Source organism: Lygodium microphyllum, chromosome 22 (assembly GCF_053477565.2).
Source record: "Lygodium microphyllum isolate KBCC chromosome 22, Lygodium_microphyllum_v1.1.10, whole genome shotgun sequence".
NCBI lineage: Eukaryota > Viridiplantae > Streptophyta > Polypodiopsida > Schizaeales > Lygodiaceae > Lygodium > Lygodium microphyllum.
In genome coordinates this window covers 130789265-130804732 of record NC_141156.1, presented here as the reverse complement: position 1 = coordinate 130804732, position 15468 = coordinate 130789265, and the positions used below count along the sequence as shown (strand labels likewise).

At 41.3% G+C, this 15468-nt stretch overlaps 2 protein-coding genes across 2 annotated transcripts in view; one reads left to right on the top strand and one right to left on the bottom strand.

The window, feature by feature from the left end:
* Positions 1-1372, bottom strand: part of LOC148017624 (uncharacterized) — a 186196-nt gene extending 184824 nt beyond the window's left edge. Inside the window, 4 exon segments of the mRNA XM_087662770.1 lie at positions 120-241; positions 684-922; positions 925-957; positions 1142-1372. Of these exon segments, the coding sequence (XP_087518896.1) occupies positions 120-241; positions 684-922; positions 925-957; positions 1142-1372 (625 nt within the window).
* Positions 1373-10149: 8777 nt separating this feature from the next.
* LOC148017623 (uncharacterized) lies at positions 10150-14990 on the top strand. The gene is made up of 10 exons (XM_087662773.1): positions 10150-11831; positions 11926-12014; positions 12126-12593; positions 12816-12992; positions 13106-13290; positions 13371-13763; positions 13995-14130; positions 14212-14302; positions 14408-14509; positions 14592-14990. The coding sequence occupies exons 7-10, from the start codon at positions 14072-14074 to the stop codon at positions 14676-14678; spliced, it is 339 nt and encodes a 112-aa protein (XP_087518899.1). The 5' UTR covers positions 10150-11831; positions 11926-12014; positions 12126-12593; positions 12816-12992; positions 13106-13290; positions 13371-13763; positions 13995-14071; the 3' UTR covers positions 14679-14990.
* Positions 14991-15468: the final 478 nt, after the last annotated feature.

The following is a 15468-nucleotide window of genomic DNA, read 5'->3' as shown; positions in this document are numbered from 1 at the left end:
TTGTAAAGTGTTCCACTTTTACTAGTTGAGACTTTTTCTAGATACTTTGATAAGTATCTAAAAACTTTCTCTTTTTTTTCTATATGGATAGGTGTCTAAAGTTCCTTGTGCATGAGTACCTTCTGTCTCGGAGTTGATCACATAGTCTGCACCAAGGGTGATCAATTCCTCTTTATATGAGTCTCTTCTAACCACACTGATGGTCTCTAGACCCCAATGTTTAGCTAGCTGTATTAGCTGCCTATTGTTTGATGCAGGATGGAATGAAAATCTCTCTCTCTCTCTCTCTCTCTCTCTCTCTCTCTCTCTCTCTCTCTCTCTCTCTCTCTCTCTCTCTCTCTCTCTCTCTCTCTCTCTCTCTCTCTCTCTCTCTCTCTCTCTCTCTCTCTCTCTCGCATGTGTTCTGCACAAGCAACTATATTGACTGGTCCAAGCAAACCTATCCAATATCTAGCAAGTTCTTTTCAGAACATCACATATGCTGTCGTTCTGAACCTCACTGAGGATAGCGAGCAAGCACTGACTCTATCATGAGGAAAAGCAGCAAGTACTTGAGACAAAACTGAGAGTCTGTTCTATACCCACAACCTAATTGCATTAAATTCCTCTCAACACTGACCAACTACATGCCCTTTTTAGATGTTTGATTTGAGATCACTCATGTTAATGTGGCATGCACAGACCTGCCAAGGGCAGATGCCACTGTCGTGTGTAATATATATTCGCCCTTGGGAACATCCAGATCCTTGAGAACGCCAAAGGCAGTCGAGGGGTTCACAAAAAACTGGACGGCTGTCTCATCCCTGATGCCATTGGGGCAAGCCACAATGTGTTCCTCTTGCAGCACCACATAGGACTCCTGCCAGGGACCCTCTCCTGTTTTCAAGTACTCCATCCAGACAAGGGGGATGACACGTTGGCCACAGGCTTAAACTAATTGCTCACATTACCGCCAATCTGGCAAAGGTTTGTAAATGACAATCATGACTCTGGAGAAAGATTAACCCTAATTTAATGTACAAAGGGTCAGAATGATCGACATGCTAATAGCTAATGAAGTTTTCAATTGACAAGCAAGAGAAAGAACGAACCCTAACTGACTATACAAAGGGACGTCAGAATATGGTATCTATGATTGTACCTCTTCGACTATCTCAAAGCCCTCCGTGCCAATGGTGGGATGCCTACCATTGAGCGGATGGAGGAGGCGGCTTGAGCGTACATAGATGACGTCGATGGGGTGGATGGGGCAGACCGTCATCCTCACAAGGACGTGCCCTGGAGATGGCAGACCGTGCTTCTCCTTGATGGTGACCAGCTGGATCACCTCCTTGGGCTCTCCTTCTCTTGTCTTAACCAGCGCTCGAGCCATCGCTTCCTCTCTCTCTCTCTCTCTCTCCCTCTCTCTCTCTCTCTCTCTCTCGCATCAACCGGTTGCTGCTATGTAGGCTACAGTAACGTAGGTATAGTCAGCTGCAATATCTCAACGTCTAGCTTCTAAAAATGAGCTCCTGCTGCACACTCATAAGTAATTACCAACCCAATTAGCATTATAATTTTCCTATTATATGATTAGAATTCAGCAGTTTTGCGATCATGGGAGTTCCGAGTCATGACGACTGTTGTTGGAACTCCAGGAGCCTGATATCAGTCATGTTTTTATCAGCTGGGACTTTTTGCCACACCTGTAGGTCTAGTCGGACATGGCCTAAGATGTACAACAGCCGAGGGGGACTGTCACACCACCAGCAAGTTGCAATGGAAGTAGGGTCTCCCTAATTGTCCAATCACCCCTCCAAACGCTCACAAGCCTACCATTGTACGAATGGGGTTTGCAACCCTTAGGACTATGTGCCATGGGGCAGAAGGAGTTGGGATCGATCGTTAGGGGGGCCATGGATCGTGGCGAGGATTTACACCCCTACTTTTGGACCAGGGTAAACCCCGCCCCTGAAAGTAAACCCGGTTCAGAATGTAAACCCGGTCCGAGGTGGGCGGGCGGTGGGTAGACGATTTTGCGGGAAGGGGGTAAGGTCACATTCGGAGTACCACGAGCATGCGTGGAAGCTGTCATCGTTGCGAGGCCCATCCACGTTGGCGGCATGCGTGGCAATCATAGATTTAAGGGGGGGAGGGGGAGTCAGGCAGGTTTACTATTTGGGTCGCCCGACTAGACTATGTGCCTTGCATGTGAGACCCTGGTTTTTTTCATGCATTTTTTTAAACGCTGCCCACCTTCGCCATCGCCGTCTCAGGAACCCACCTTCGCCATCGCCATCTCCATCACCATCGCTGTCCGCCATCGCCATCACCATCGTTGTCCACCTTTGCCATTGCCATCGTGCCATCGTGCCAGAACTTGCATTTTCTAGAACTTGCATTTGCCATCGTGCCATCCAAACCTCGAACTGCTGCCCACCTTCGCCATCCGAAGTTGCATGTGCCATCGTGCCATCACTTTTGTATGACTGCGGGTCCAAAGAAGAAGGAGAAGAAGAATTGCGGGCAGAAGAATTGTGGGCTGACTGGGTTGCCATCATGTGGGCTGCTGATTGGGCTGCTCAATGGATCGGCCTTGCATTTATGGGGCTGATTGTGCAGCCTCAGCAATGAAGAGAGAAGAGGTGCATAGCTGAAGCCAATCCCTCAACCGCCATCCCCGAGCGCATCGAAGATATCTCTTTCCCGTGCTTGGTTTGTTGAGATGATTGTTTCTTGATGATCGCTTTGAAGGTTTCCATGTCAACAATGCCCATGAATGTCTTGATTGTAATGCATGTTAATCGAATCTTGTTTTAATGTACATTGTTCACTCTCCATCTACATTCATGTTTTGTACAAATCAATAAGAGCTTGTCATCATTTATTGCTTCACATACCATCAATGACCATCATAAACAATATACAGGAGGCATTAAAGAAAGCTAATGCTCTCATCCCATAAAACATGGTATCCCTCCTCACTTTGACGAAACACCAATGACATGTTTCTAATAGTGATTTCCTTTTTGCTTAGTCTATTATTTGATAAATATGTATTTCTTAATCTTTAATTCAAAATTTAATCTCACTCATCATGCACATGAATATATGCAATAAAGATGCAACTTGCTCTTGATCTCCTCCTAGTACCATAGCCTCAAGCAAAAGGTGTCTTGACTCTAGGAATGCAAGCTACTCTCTTGTCTTGATCTCTAGCAGAATTTTAGCTGATCGATGGCTACTCATGTCTCATATGCCATGTATATGTCTATCTTCCCATCTCTCTTAAATGAACCATGTGCTACAAATATTAGAAAATGGTCCATGTAATGTGACATCTTTGAGGCAAGGGGTGGTTATTGGCATGTAATCCACATATACCATATGTATAGTTGGTAGCGATCATGTCTTAGTATTAGGTTTTTCTTAGCATCTATAGGACTATAGCCAAAACAAAGGTCCAATATAGGTGCTCTAGACATCGTGGATGGTTTGAACGGTGTATCAAATAGGTGTTCTAGCCTTCCAGAGATTTGGACTATTTCATGATAACAACCCTAATGGGATTGACATGCTACTTGAAACCAATGTGGCAATGAGGTTGGGCTTTACGTCATTGGACTAGAGCCAATTGGGTTTTTTACTTTTTTGACTAAGTTGTTGCTCTCCTTGTGTTAGACTCCTCCCTTGTTCTACCAGTTGGAAGGTTAACCCTTGTATATCATGTTTGTGTTTTAGTTGGGATAGTGATTCAATGTTTGATAGCCCTGTGGCACCCACTTCTTAATGAGATGATGGCTTTGCTACTACTAACGTTTTGCTTGGGATAGTTAAAGTACATATGAGTTATGCTACATTTAGGGTTCATTGGCTTACTTGACTATCATTTCATGGTTCTAGTTTCTATAGGCATCTAGAGGACACATTCCCTCATTGCCCATAGTTCTAGCATTCAGTAGGGTCCTTAGGCTACACTAGAGCCCTTCCTCTTTCTTGCCCTAGCATCATAATGGGAGCGGGTTTGTAGTCTATGAGGACTATGTTATCTTTGAGGGCTTGTATGCTCTTTCTCTTCCATTTTCTCTTCCACATAGTGGACTAGCACCTTGCTTGTAAGATTGATGATATTAGAGGGTGGTTGTGGGATATGTAGAGGATTGATTTTTGCCCTTTGTGTAGCAATATTTTGCTCTATGGGAGCTAGCAAGGCCAACTATGGAGGTCTAGGGTAGTACAATGCCCTATTAGGCAATTGGTATGTATTTGCAATGTATTGATTTGGGTATGGTAAGTGCCATTAGATGTTCTGGAAATAGGGTTGTGGCTAGTTTAGGGCTTTAGTGAGCTTGGCTATCTTTGGCACTACTTCATGAAGGTGGCAAGAAATACTTAGGTGATGCTAATCCTTAAGTCACTTCTAGTGGATGCCATGTATTTCCCTACCCTATCTCTTTTGGTGTGGTTTCTCTTGCACTATAAGTCCTCAATATGCATGGCCTCATCTAGAATTGCATTAAGGTTGTTCCCATCCAAGGTGGAATTGCTAGCCATGGCTAATAGATCAACTTGTCATGTATGCCCTTCACGAAGGCTTTAGCGAGGGCCTTAGGATTAGGTCACTTTGTGGTTGGAATTCGTTTGCTCTGGACCTTAGAGACATTGTCTCTCATGTTATCTAGCTCTTGATGTGCTATGTTCATGAGCCATACCATGAGGTTATCCCAACTTCTTTAGATTGCATGATGAACATGTCCTTGAGGGGAGTGAGAAGTGGGGAATCTTAGTTATTTCCTAAGCATAGTCCAAAGGCTTACACCCTCTTCATGTTTGAGATGAGATTGTTGGCCTCATAGATGTGCTCAAATTTCTCTATAAAGCTATAAAAGTTATCCATGATCTAAACTTCTCTATTCACTTAGCAATTAAGGGAACCTTGCTTGGTATGACACCTAGACCTACAAGCAACATGTTGGCTATCTAGGTCTTGACCTAGAGGGCATTAGTGTCACCAAGAAACTTTCTTTGCACTAGATTGGGAAGAATTAGTGTGAGAGTTAGTCATTAGATGCCTTATAAGCCAAGCATTTCTATCATTATATGTCCTATAATCCATGCATTTAATAGTAGCCTCATGTAAGCTATGCATTCAAAAGTAGCCTCATGATGTTATCTGTCTCTCATTGGATGTTCTCCTTCTCATGTTGGGCTTCTAGAGTCAAGTCCGTGATCTTTTTTAAGGTCTACTTGCTCTATGCTACTAGCATCTCGTATTATTGTTTCTTCTATCATGGGGTTCATCTTGTCATTAATGTAGGATATGTCTATTAGCTCACAAGTATCCTTTCCTATAGTGGCTCAAAACCTACCTCTAGCGTTTTGCTAAAGTCTTTTGGCATGTCCTTTAGTGATTGTTCCTTCTCCATTATGGAGGTCTAGTTCCCTACTGTAGTGACATGGTGGTAGACAAAGTGTCTCTAGCATATTCTCTTGTCTAATTGCACAGGTGCTTGGCCAACTTGGCCAATAACGATTTGAATTGTCATTATTTGTTGTTATTACCAATTATATGTGAGGTTATTTTAAGCTTACAAGGTTCAACCTTTATTGGTCTTTGGGTTTTCATGTCCTCATGTGCAGCAGGTTCCTTTTATAGCATCATGGGTCTTCCCTTAGATGTCTATTGTGGTTGTAGGGTCTTCTAGTTCAGTCATCACAACAACTAAAATTTGGAACCTAACTATGATCTCATGCTCAAATAGGCTTTCTTCTTAATGAAAACAAGTGAAGACATGCACACACACACACTCCTACAATGATTCTACTCTCTTTCACGGCCCCCAGTTTTACACTCAAGTTTTGATTCTCTGCTCAAAACTTTTGTTTACACTGCATTTATTGTTTCGAGTGTACCCAAATATATGTCACTTGAGTGCTTTAGTCTATTTGGGTTAACTCAGACACAAGCTTAAGAATTGAGTTGAGGGATTCACTTTGAGGTCAATTGGTGCTTAAACTCAACTATGGAGTTATTAAGTTGAGGTTTTACTCCAATGCTTAAACAATGGGTCCAGTCTTAAGGGTTGGCTTGGGAATGGCTAAGTGTGTAGCTTGGTTCTCTCAAGTCCAAGTCTACTCAATGGATTTTAAGTTTATCAAGTGGAATCCTACATTGGTTGGTTGAGCTTAGAGCTTAAGAGGGACTTGAGAGTCTCTGCCTGATTGTTTGGTGTGAAGGGTCTTAATAGGCTCAAGTTCTCTTTACTTGAGAAAGAACTTTTTGCTTAGTCAAGGGATTGAGCATAGAAGGTTCTCACTTTAGGTAATAGCATTGGTCAAGTAATAGTTTCTCTTGAGCAATTGAGTGCTCAGAGGGTGTTCTAGTCAAGTCCTACAAACTTAAAATGGTGGGCCAAGCTAGGTGTGGGGTCTTGAGTCAAGAGCTCTCTTGAGTGCTCTCTGTCTGAATGGTACATAGTACAGTTGATTGATTCCCCAAGTGTAATTAGTCAGATTGGGTAACTCAATTTGACTAGTTGAGTGGATCTCAAGTCATGGTGTAAAACACTTCTAAATTGGCACGAATCTTAGGATATATCTCAAATCTTGAGCAATCAACAGATCAATTGGTCAAGGCTTGGCTATTAAGTCCAACTTGAGTAATCCTATCAAATCCTCAAGTAGTCGAGAGTCAAGAAGATAGTCTTAAGGGGTTGGCTTTAGGCTCTTGAGAGGTCCATTGTGATCAACAAGTCAAGTCATGTTTGTAGACTTTAGCTATTGAGGGCTTGAGTGATCTTAAGTATTAGTGCCTTGACTAGTCAAGGATCAAGTGCTATAGGGAATCCTAAAGAAGCAAGCCTTGGCTTGATATCCTTGGCCCGATCGCACCGCCTCAATGTCCATCATTAGCGGAGTTTGGGTCTTGTCTACATTGGCTTGATAGCCTCGTGAAGTTGGGATCTTTCTATGTTTTGTTGTTACTTACATTGGGGTATTGCCCACATTGGGTTCCTTTTTAGTGTTGTGATGATGTAACCTACATTGGGGTGTTGTGAAGCTTGATTATTTGGTTGTTCACTTTGGATGAGCTGTGCAATGGTTTGAATTTCATTTTCTACATCATGGCATAAGAGGTAACAATAGTCAAAAGAAGAAGGTTTAAGATCGTTGAGCTTTGCTTGGATGCTAGATTTAGCCAATCACAATAGCATCAAGGTGAAACTGAGAAGGAATGTTTCTTTACCTTTTTCTTGAAATTTGTGCCAAGTGGTAGGATAGTCAAAGCTATGACAAAGAATGTTTACCAAAGTGAAGCTTTAAGTAGTTATCCTTTTGGGAAAAGATTCTTTGTCAAAACGATCATCTTATTGGCTCAACCAAGCTAAAATAAAATTTTCATTCTTTTCTTAGTTAAATAAAAAACTTGATTAAGACTTATGACTAATTTTCTAGCCCTTCTTGGCTTGTTGTGCATCAAAGATGTTTCAAAGGATGCAAGCAGTGTGGGTGTTCTTGGATTGTGATACTTGATTTTGATGTTTTTGCTCTTGAAGTACTTTGACAACTTCCAATGGATTGTGTTGGAGAAGTTTGATGTGGTGTTGGAGTAAGATCTTAGGAAGGAGGGATTTCGTGTTGATATTTTCTAATGATGTTATCCATAATTCAAGGTCTTGAAATTTTAGAATTAATTGTAAAAAATTCTTTGTAATAGGAACATACCCTCAAAAAATTACTATTTTTGAAATCAATAACTAGGTTGCTAGCCAAAGTGCTTCAAAATCTTAAATATATTTTTAGTACCACTTTCTAGAGTTGCACTAGCCTCTGTATACGTATAGCTTGAAATTGATGACTTAACTAAACATAAAAATCACTAACACTTGCTTCCATTCGGAATCATCTAGAATTATCCTATGTGGACCAATTCTATGTGTTTAACTAGATGGAGCTTCATAGGGAACCATATGGCAAAACATTTGTTATGTTTAACTTCTCCCTCAAGGCACTTCTTTGGAGATGTTTAAAGTTTCTACATCCAATTGCAAACTTCCTACAAATTAGCTCCACGTGTAACACATGAAATGAACAAGCACAAAATTCAATTCTTGATACATATACCAAGAGTGCATTATTTATCGACAATTGCAACTATTAAGATATGGCATATACACAAAACACACCAACAAGTCAATATCTAGAGTTTGACAATGAAGTATCTCAAAACAATCTTGCTTGAGCAAAGTTTCAAAGTTTGACCATTTATGTTCAAAAATCCCTTCCTTTATAAAGACTTATTCCATCTAGTAAGAAATTATAAGTGGTGTTTTGATTGCAAACATGATAAACACAAGTTTCTTATTTGTAGTCTACATCCTCTTAAACATTTTCTCAACTTGTGAACAACATCAAAGAATTACTTTATCTTTCTTCCTTAAAATATTGATGAATTGCCTATAATGTGAGCCTATGCTTTGGAGCATTTGTTTCCAAGATGCCAATTGAGGTTCCACCTCCTCTTATTGCATCCTTTTTCCATCATCTAGCTTGCCAATGCTCAACAAGATGTTCGCTTTTCTATAGGAACATGAACAACTTTGAGTGTATACATGTGTCACTGGACCATTCTTACAAAAACAATACCACTAGAAAATGTTTTGAAACTTTCTTTTGCACTGATAGTAATTTCAAATTTCATATTTCTATTGAAGGTAACTTGAAACTTGTCTTACACTGTAAGTAATTTGAAACATGAGAATTTTGTAACCTCTTAAAGGTTGTATAAAACATTTATCAACCTTTCTTTTAAATGTGACTAAATGCAGATTTTTATTTTGGTTTTGTTCGTTGTTCAATAATGTGAGATGCACACGTAGTGGAAAGTGAATTTGATACCTTCTTACACATTGTTTGTTTTTTGAAAATTGAGTATGATCTGCTTCTTTCACATTGCTTTACATTCAACACGTTCTTGGTCTCTAGTATAAATGGTAGTTTGAGCAACCTAATAGGGTACCCAATCCTCATTCACAACATAGTTTTTCAAATGTGCATTGATTGCTTGGCAGGTTGTTTGTATGGCTCCGCGCACGAGGAGTCAAACCTCATCGCGTTGTCGTGTTGCTGCGCATTCGAGGTGTGAAATCCACCAAAGGTTGTGTGTGTGACATTTGTTACTTTGTACATATTTAGTTGTTGTGTTTACAGTTTTGTTTTGCGTGGGTAGTAAAGTGGAGAAGGGCAGACTGATAGGTCAGATGTGAAGAGGATGCGGTCTGAGGAGATTTTGAGTGCTGCTTTGCTGAAAGGTTTAAAATCTGCCTGTGTGATCTCAGCTGTGACAAAGAATATACATGCATGGGGTAGCAGCAGGACAATCTTATCCTTATTGGTGGCAAAGGTGTTATGGAAGGTGCTTCACCAGCAGATTGTGAAAATGTGGAGCAGATGTAAGATGCCAAGTGATGAATGCAGGACTTGGTGAACAGAGTGGTGGAGGATCTGTGAGCAAGGATTGTAACTGCTTAAAGTCAAATAACAGTTATGCAAGTCCAGTATCTCATGGGAAGATAGAATATTCAATCCCTCCTAGTGGGAATACAATGCAATTACTTGTACCTGTCCTCGGTTTGCCACTAAACCTTCAAGATAGCTCTACACAAATTAATACAGGCAGGGATAAAGAAGAGTTGTCCTCTCACATAAGTACATTGCTGGACAATGGGGAAGAAAAACCGTCAGCAGCAGAAGCAAAGAACGTTGGCAAATTAGAGGCATATATTTCTTCTGTTTCTGAGGATAATGAGAGCAGTGGTGACTGTGAGAAATTTCTTGGTGAGCTGAAAAATCAGGAAGGATGGTGGATGTTGTCAGATTCAGTTGACAATGGTGCATTATATCAGAGCCATGCTCAAGGATCAGTGTTTTATGTTAAATGTTCAGATTTAAGGGTTCATGTTTGGCTGCAATAGCTATGGTGCCCGAAAGCACTTCAGGAGTCTTTGCACTCTGTGATGACTAAAATAGCTAAAATAAGTATCTACTGCTTTTCTGAAAAAGGGGGGTTTTCTGGTAGAAGGGGAGGCCGTTTTTGGGAGCGCGGAAAAATCTGGAGGGAAAAGCAAAAAGGGAGAGCCCGAAAAGGAGACGATGACGAAAACAGAGAAAAGAAATGGACGATACTCTGCGGCTGGAGAGGGGAGAATTACGCTGAAAATGGGAAATTAGGGGGAATCCTGGACTGGGAGAAGATCGACTGTGGGAGGAGGATGCCGTCCTGGATGATTTTCATCCAGTGCATCATCATAGTGAGCTGCTGCTGATCGCCAGCGTCAATTTAGTCGAGTGGGGACACACACACACAGGTTCTCTTTAATTCCTGGAAAACCTTCAGCAGACCTTTTTTTTTTGCTCGATTCCGCCATCGCCGATAGACACACCAAGGAGCTTCATTCAGTAAATAAGAGCTGCAAAGAATCAGGGGGTCGCCTGCTGGCCGCATTCCCATCGTATAGGGTCGTCCTTGTGACATCCTCCTGGCACGATTCGACGAAGAAGCTGAGAGGAGTGGTCTTTGATCTTGCTAGAAGGCCATTTCATGCAAAGCCATTCGGGCATCGGGGACGATCGCTTTGACGGAGCTCGGAACACGCGGTTTTGCCCTTCTTTTCCCTGTCATCTCCTTCCCCTACTCCAACTGGCTCTGCTACTCGGAATCAGAATCAGAATCAGAATGATGATCTGATTCTGGAGGGAACGATACTGCACACGCCACCGCCCACGCAAATTGCCAATGTCTGGGAGCTTTCTCGATGGCTCAAATCGAAATGAAAAACAACTAAAAACTGATATCTGATAGCGTTCTCTTGCTGCTGTGTCTAAACTTCCATATCCGTCTACCTCCAAATTCCCCTCAGCAAGCGGCCTGCTTCCGGAGCCGGTGTCTGTCTCGGGAAAACGCAGGAACACACACAGAGAAATCATGGCAATGACTATACCCAGCAAGCGTAAACAACATGAACAGTTGTTACATTGAAGAAGACATCTGAGGACTGCGATTCCTTGTGAGGTCTACGAACAATTTCTGCTACAGGGATCTTGGAATGTTGCAAGGCGAGGATCACCAGTGAACAGTTGAAAGCAACACCACACCACTGCTGTTCTAAATGCATCAGAAACATGTGGAAGCATTGATTTTGATGATCTCTTGGAGCACCTTAAAAATGATGTTCAGCAATCTGAAGAGAAATCCAAATCTGTCTTCATTGATTGAGTCTTAGCATATCTGAATGACAAAGAATACTTTCATAATCACTTTTTCTTTGGATATCCATACTCTTGCAAAAATTGGGAATTGATTAGGTTGTTTCCTTTCTTTCTTCATGCAAAGCCTTGTATCTATGATAGTGAAGACAGTAGCATCAAGTCAGATCTTGTATCACATACCCATAGAAACTTAAACAGTCTATGATTGAGGAATCAGATTTGTGACCTTATGAGGATGTTTGTGATAAACAAGAAGGATTGAATTCATAAGAGATCATTGACAATTCAGAGATTGATCCATCGAGCCACTGTAATTAAAACTTGTGGAAAAAGCAACTCTCCTTTTGTTCTTGTAGACTTTATTAAAGCAACTATGGAGCTGAACAAGAGGGTGGAGTCCCTTTTAAATGCTCAAAAGAATGCAGGGTGTCCTGAAATTATAACAGATTTGACTTCATTTTTCTTGCTTGATCTTCTAGCCTGAAATTATCAAGGACTTCTGAAGTTGCGACATTGGTTTCCAAACCCTTCGACAGCATGTGCAGTCCTCCGTGGGTACTTCAACCATGCGTGTGAAGAAGAGGGTAAGTTTCCTTGTTTCTTTTGGAATATGGATTGTATATAGTAGTTTCTCTAGATTGTTTCCATGACAAGCATTTCAATTTGTGTTCTTTTCAGGTTTCATCATCTTGCCGTCGGGGGCGTAGAGATTCTCACGGGGACATTGTATCCGAGACACATGACGATGTGACCTCTCCAACCCCTCGGTAAGAGCATGCTTATTGAGCAGATGCTATGAAAGTGTGATTTTCTTTTTTTATAGAATTCTCATGGTGTAAGATAGAAGTGGCACTCACTACACAGGTGTGTGTATTTAGGGTCATGCACCCTATGTGGACATTGCTCTACCTGACGGCACTATAGCCCGCCAATGCCATGCAAATATCTTGTGCCCAAAGCGCCACATCAACATTGTGAGGAGGGCATGGATGGTTGAGCATCTGAGAGTTGAGCATAGCATTGAGTGAGACATTCCCCATAAGAAGACAGGTCGCCTGATTAATACATCACATGCCCGCACCACTGTTGGTGTATGGCAATAGAAGACAGAGGCACGGTTTGGCGATGTAGAGAGGAAGCTAGAGATGGCTAGGAGAAAGTATGAGAGAGTCTAGTATGCCCAAGCCCAGCAGTTGTGGGACCTATTGGAGGAGACAGAGCGCATCATGACACATGAGGAGTACGTTCAGGCATTTGTGAGATGCGCATTGGTCAAATACGATTCGAAGAGAGAGCATCGCATCCAGCGCACGAAAATGCATATTGCCAAGGGGTATGGAGCACATGTAAGTATCTAATCTCTTTCTCTTTCATGAGTATTGTGATTTAAAAAAAAAACTTATTTGGATTGTCTCACATGGATTATGTAATATGGATTGTCTCTTTTTTTCTCGCATGAATAGTGTCTAGTCTCTTTTTTCTCGTATGAATAGTGTAATGTTTTGTTGAAACCCTGGATATAACCTCTTCTCACATATGTGCATTTGTGAATAATTTCCCTGCCTCAGAGACGGCCTCGCACACAGGAGAGGGCATAGGTTTAGACTGAGGAGGCGACTCACGGTGAGGGTAATGCCATCAGTCCTCATCGTGAGTTGCAAATGGTGGAACATCACTCTGAGACAGATTTGGATGGCTTACCCGAGGATGGGTCCCCCTGCGCTATTGAGGATGTTGGATCGCAAGTTAGTGGTGAAATGTGTTGCTTATTATTTCGAAATGGTCTAATGCTTGTTGGGATCATGTTGCATTTTATTGGTTGCATTGTGTTATGAAAATATAACACATGGCATTGCAGGGTGAGAGAAAGCAGTACATAGCATGCCTCTTGTCACCACGACCCTTCCCTATCACTGTCTCTTCCCCTCTCGAGCCGATGAGACCCCCCCCCAATTGTGTGTTCACGATCGGGGGTAGTACCATTGATGTGATCATGGATGGACCCCCCGCAAAGACAAGGGGGCAAAAGAGCGCCACTTCAAGGTGTGTACCTAGTAGGTGTGTTGCTTACAATGGCATCCGTTTGTTGTTTTGTAATCAGTTTTGGTTTTTTTGCATTTCAGGTTGGATTGTGGTGTGTGCAGTGAGTTTGTAGCTTGTGTGTCGAAGCTTTGCGTGGACATTGGCAGTCGCTTGATAGCTGCATTGGTGAGTGCAGAAGAGGCGAGTACCAAGACCATGAATTTATTTGCCATGTAAGTAAGGGTTTAGGCATACTGTAATGTTTTTGGCTTTAGGCTTTGAAAGTTTATGTTAGTAAATGATGTTTCCTTTCATAGTTGGATGGAGTACATGCTTCCAAGACAGCATGTTTTCGATGTTTACTTCGTTGATTCTCATTGGTATCCATTTCTGAACATGATTGAGGAAAAGGACAAGGATGTGGCATTACATAACTACTTTGATGGCGTTGACCCTATGCGAGCAATATTTATCTTCTTACCAATGGTCTTAAGGTACGCATTGATGCTATGCATTCTAGTTTTACGTGATCTAATTGCATCCATGGCTCATGTGATTGAAATAATTTTGTGTTTCTTAAGGGTTGCAATGTGCTTTTACGTTCACATGACTCAATTGGCTATGTATGAGCTTAGGGCTTGTATCTTCCACTTGCTTGCACATGGCTCGGTTGGTTTCATAAGTATTCAGGGTTGGCAATGTTAAAATATGTCTCAATTGCAAAGGGCATTGGAGCCTATACGTGGTTCATAATCCATGTGTCAAAAGAGTGGATTGACTACCCAGCGATCGAGATGTCATCATGTACCTTCACTCGTTGGAATGCAGGGATGCCATGGAGTGTCTGCAAACCATGAAGAGGTACCTTCAACCCTATACACATCCACATAGCGTGCATTATTGTCATGGATGAATATTTTCTCTAATATGTCTGCGTGCCAGGGCCATCACTACCTTGTCAAAGCGATGTCTAGACCCAGAGTGTTTCAAGACATTATTTGCCATTGATGAGATGAAGCTAGTCCATATAAAGGTCTTGCAACTAGAGCGTGGCATAAAACTCATTTGCATAAACCTCATTAACATTGTCTGGTGCTTTACTTTTCACTAACCTATCGTCTTATGGTTTCATTTGCAGGCCCCCCGTCAAACAAATGCGATTGATTGTGGACTTTATGTGATGGCATACATGAAGGCCTTTATTGATGGTGGTGTGGTGGGGAAGCCAACAAGGAACTGGGTATGCATAACTTTACTTTTTATAGATATTTTTGGATTTGTAGCTTGCCTTGCTTAGATGCATTAGCCTTTGCTCATTGCAGTTAAGGAGGACATGGTTCGATAGTACGTATGTGGCCAAGATCAGAGAGGACCTTCACAAGTGGTCTCTTGATGTGCTAGCAAAGTGATGTCTATTGTGATGGAAAATTATGCTAGGTTTGACATTGCTCACACTGCCATTGCCTCCCCCTTGTGGCCTGGACTTGTAATAAAAATGTGTATCTGTGGAACATATAGATAAAAATAAATTATTTGGTTTTTGATAGTAAGAAAGTTGAGGAACTCTTCAGATTGAAAGTACCTATCACTTGAATTACATCAAAATCCCTAGGATTTGCTATACATTATCATCATAACTCAAACATGCCACGTGATAGCTCACAACGAGAGGACTATTATGAGAAAATGCCCTGTTTTGAAGGTATTTTTTGTGAATATCAAAGAGCATCAAATATATTTTTTAAACAATCATGGATCATTGCTCAAATATAAAATTGTAATTAATTTTAGTGTTAAGTAGTAACTAGTAATAATAGTGTATTGGTTTTAGTGTGATTTGGTAGCAATAGTGTAGTTACATTAGGTTGTAATTTGTATTAATTCAATAATTACTAGTTTTTGGTAATAATTTAGCGATAGTGATTTAATAGATTTTCAATATAAAGTATTGGAATATGATTGGAACAAGATGATGGTTCATAAGGACTATGTTATCCTCTTGATCATATGTTACGTAAGGACCTGTACATTCCTCCTCATCATACAATTCATCTATAAAATGCATAAGAGGGTTGCTAGGGTAAGTATTATAGAGGCAAAAGGCTTAGGTGTGCTTGACATATTGATTTCAACCCTTAGAGTCCTTGCTCCTTGAATGGACAGCAGTGCTATTTGTTGTTGCCTTAGGTAAGGAAGACT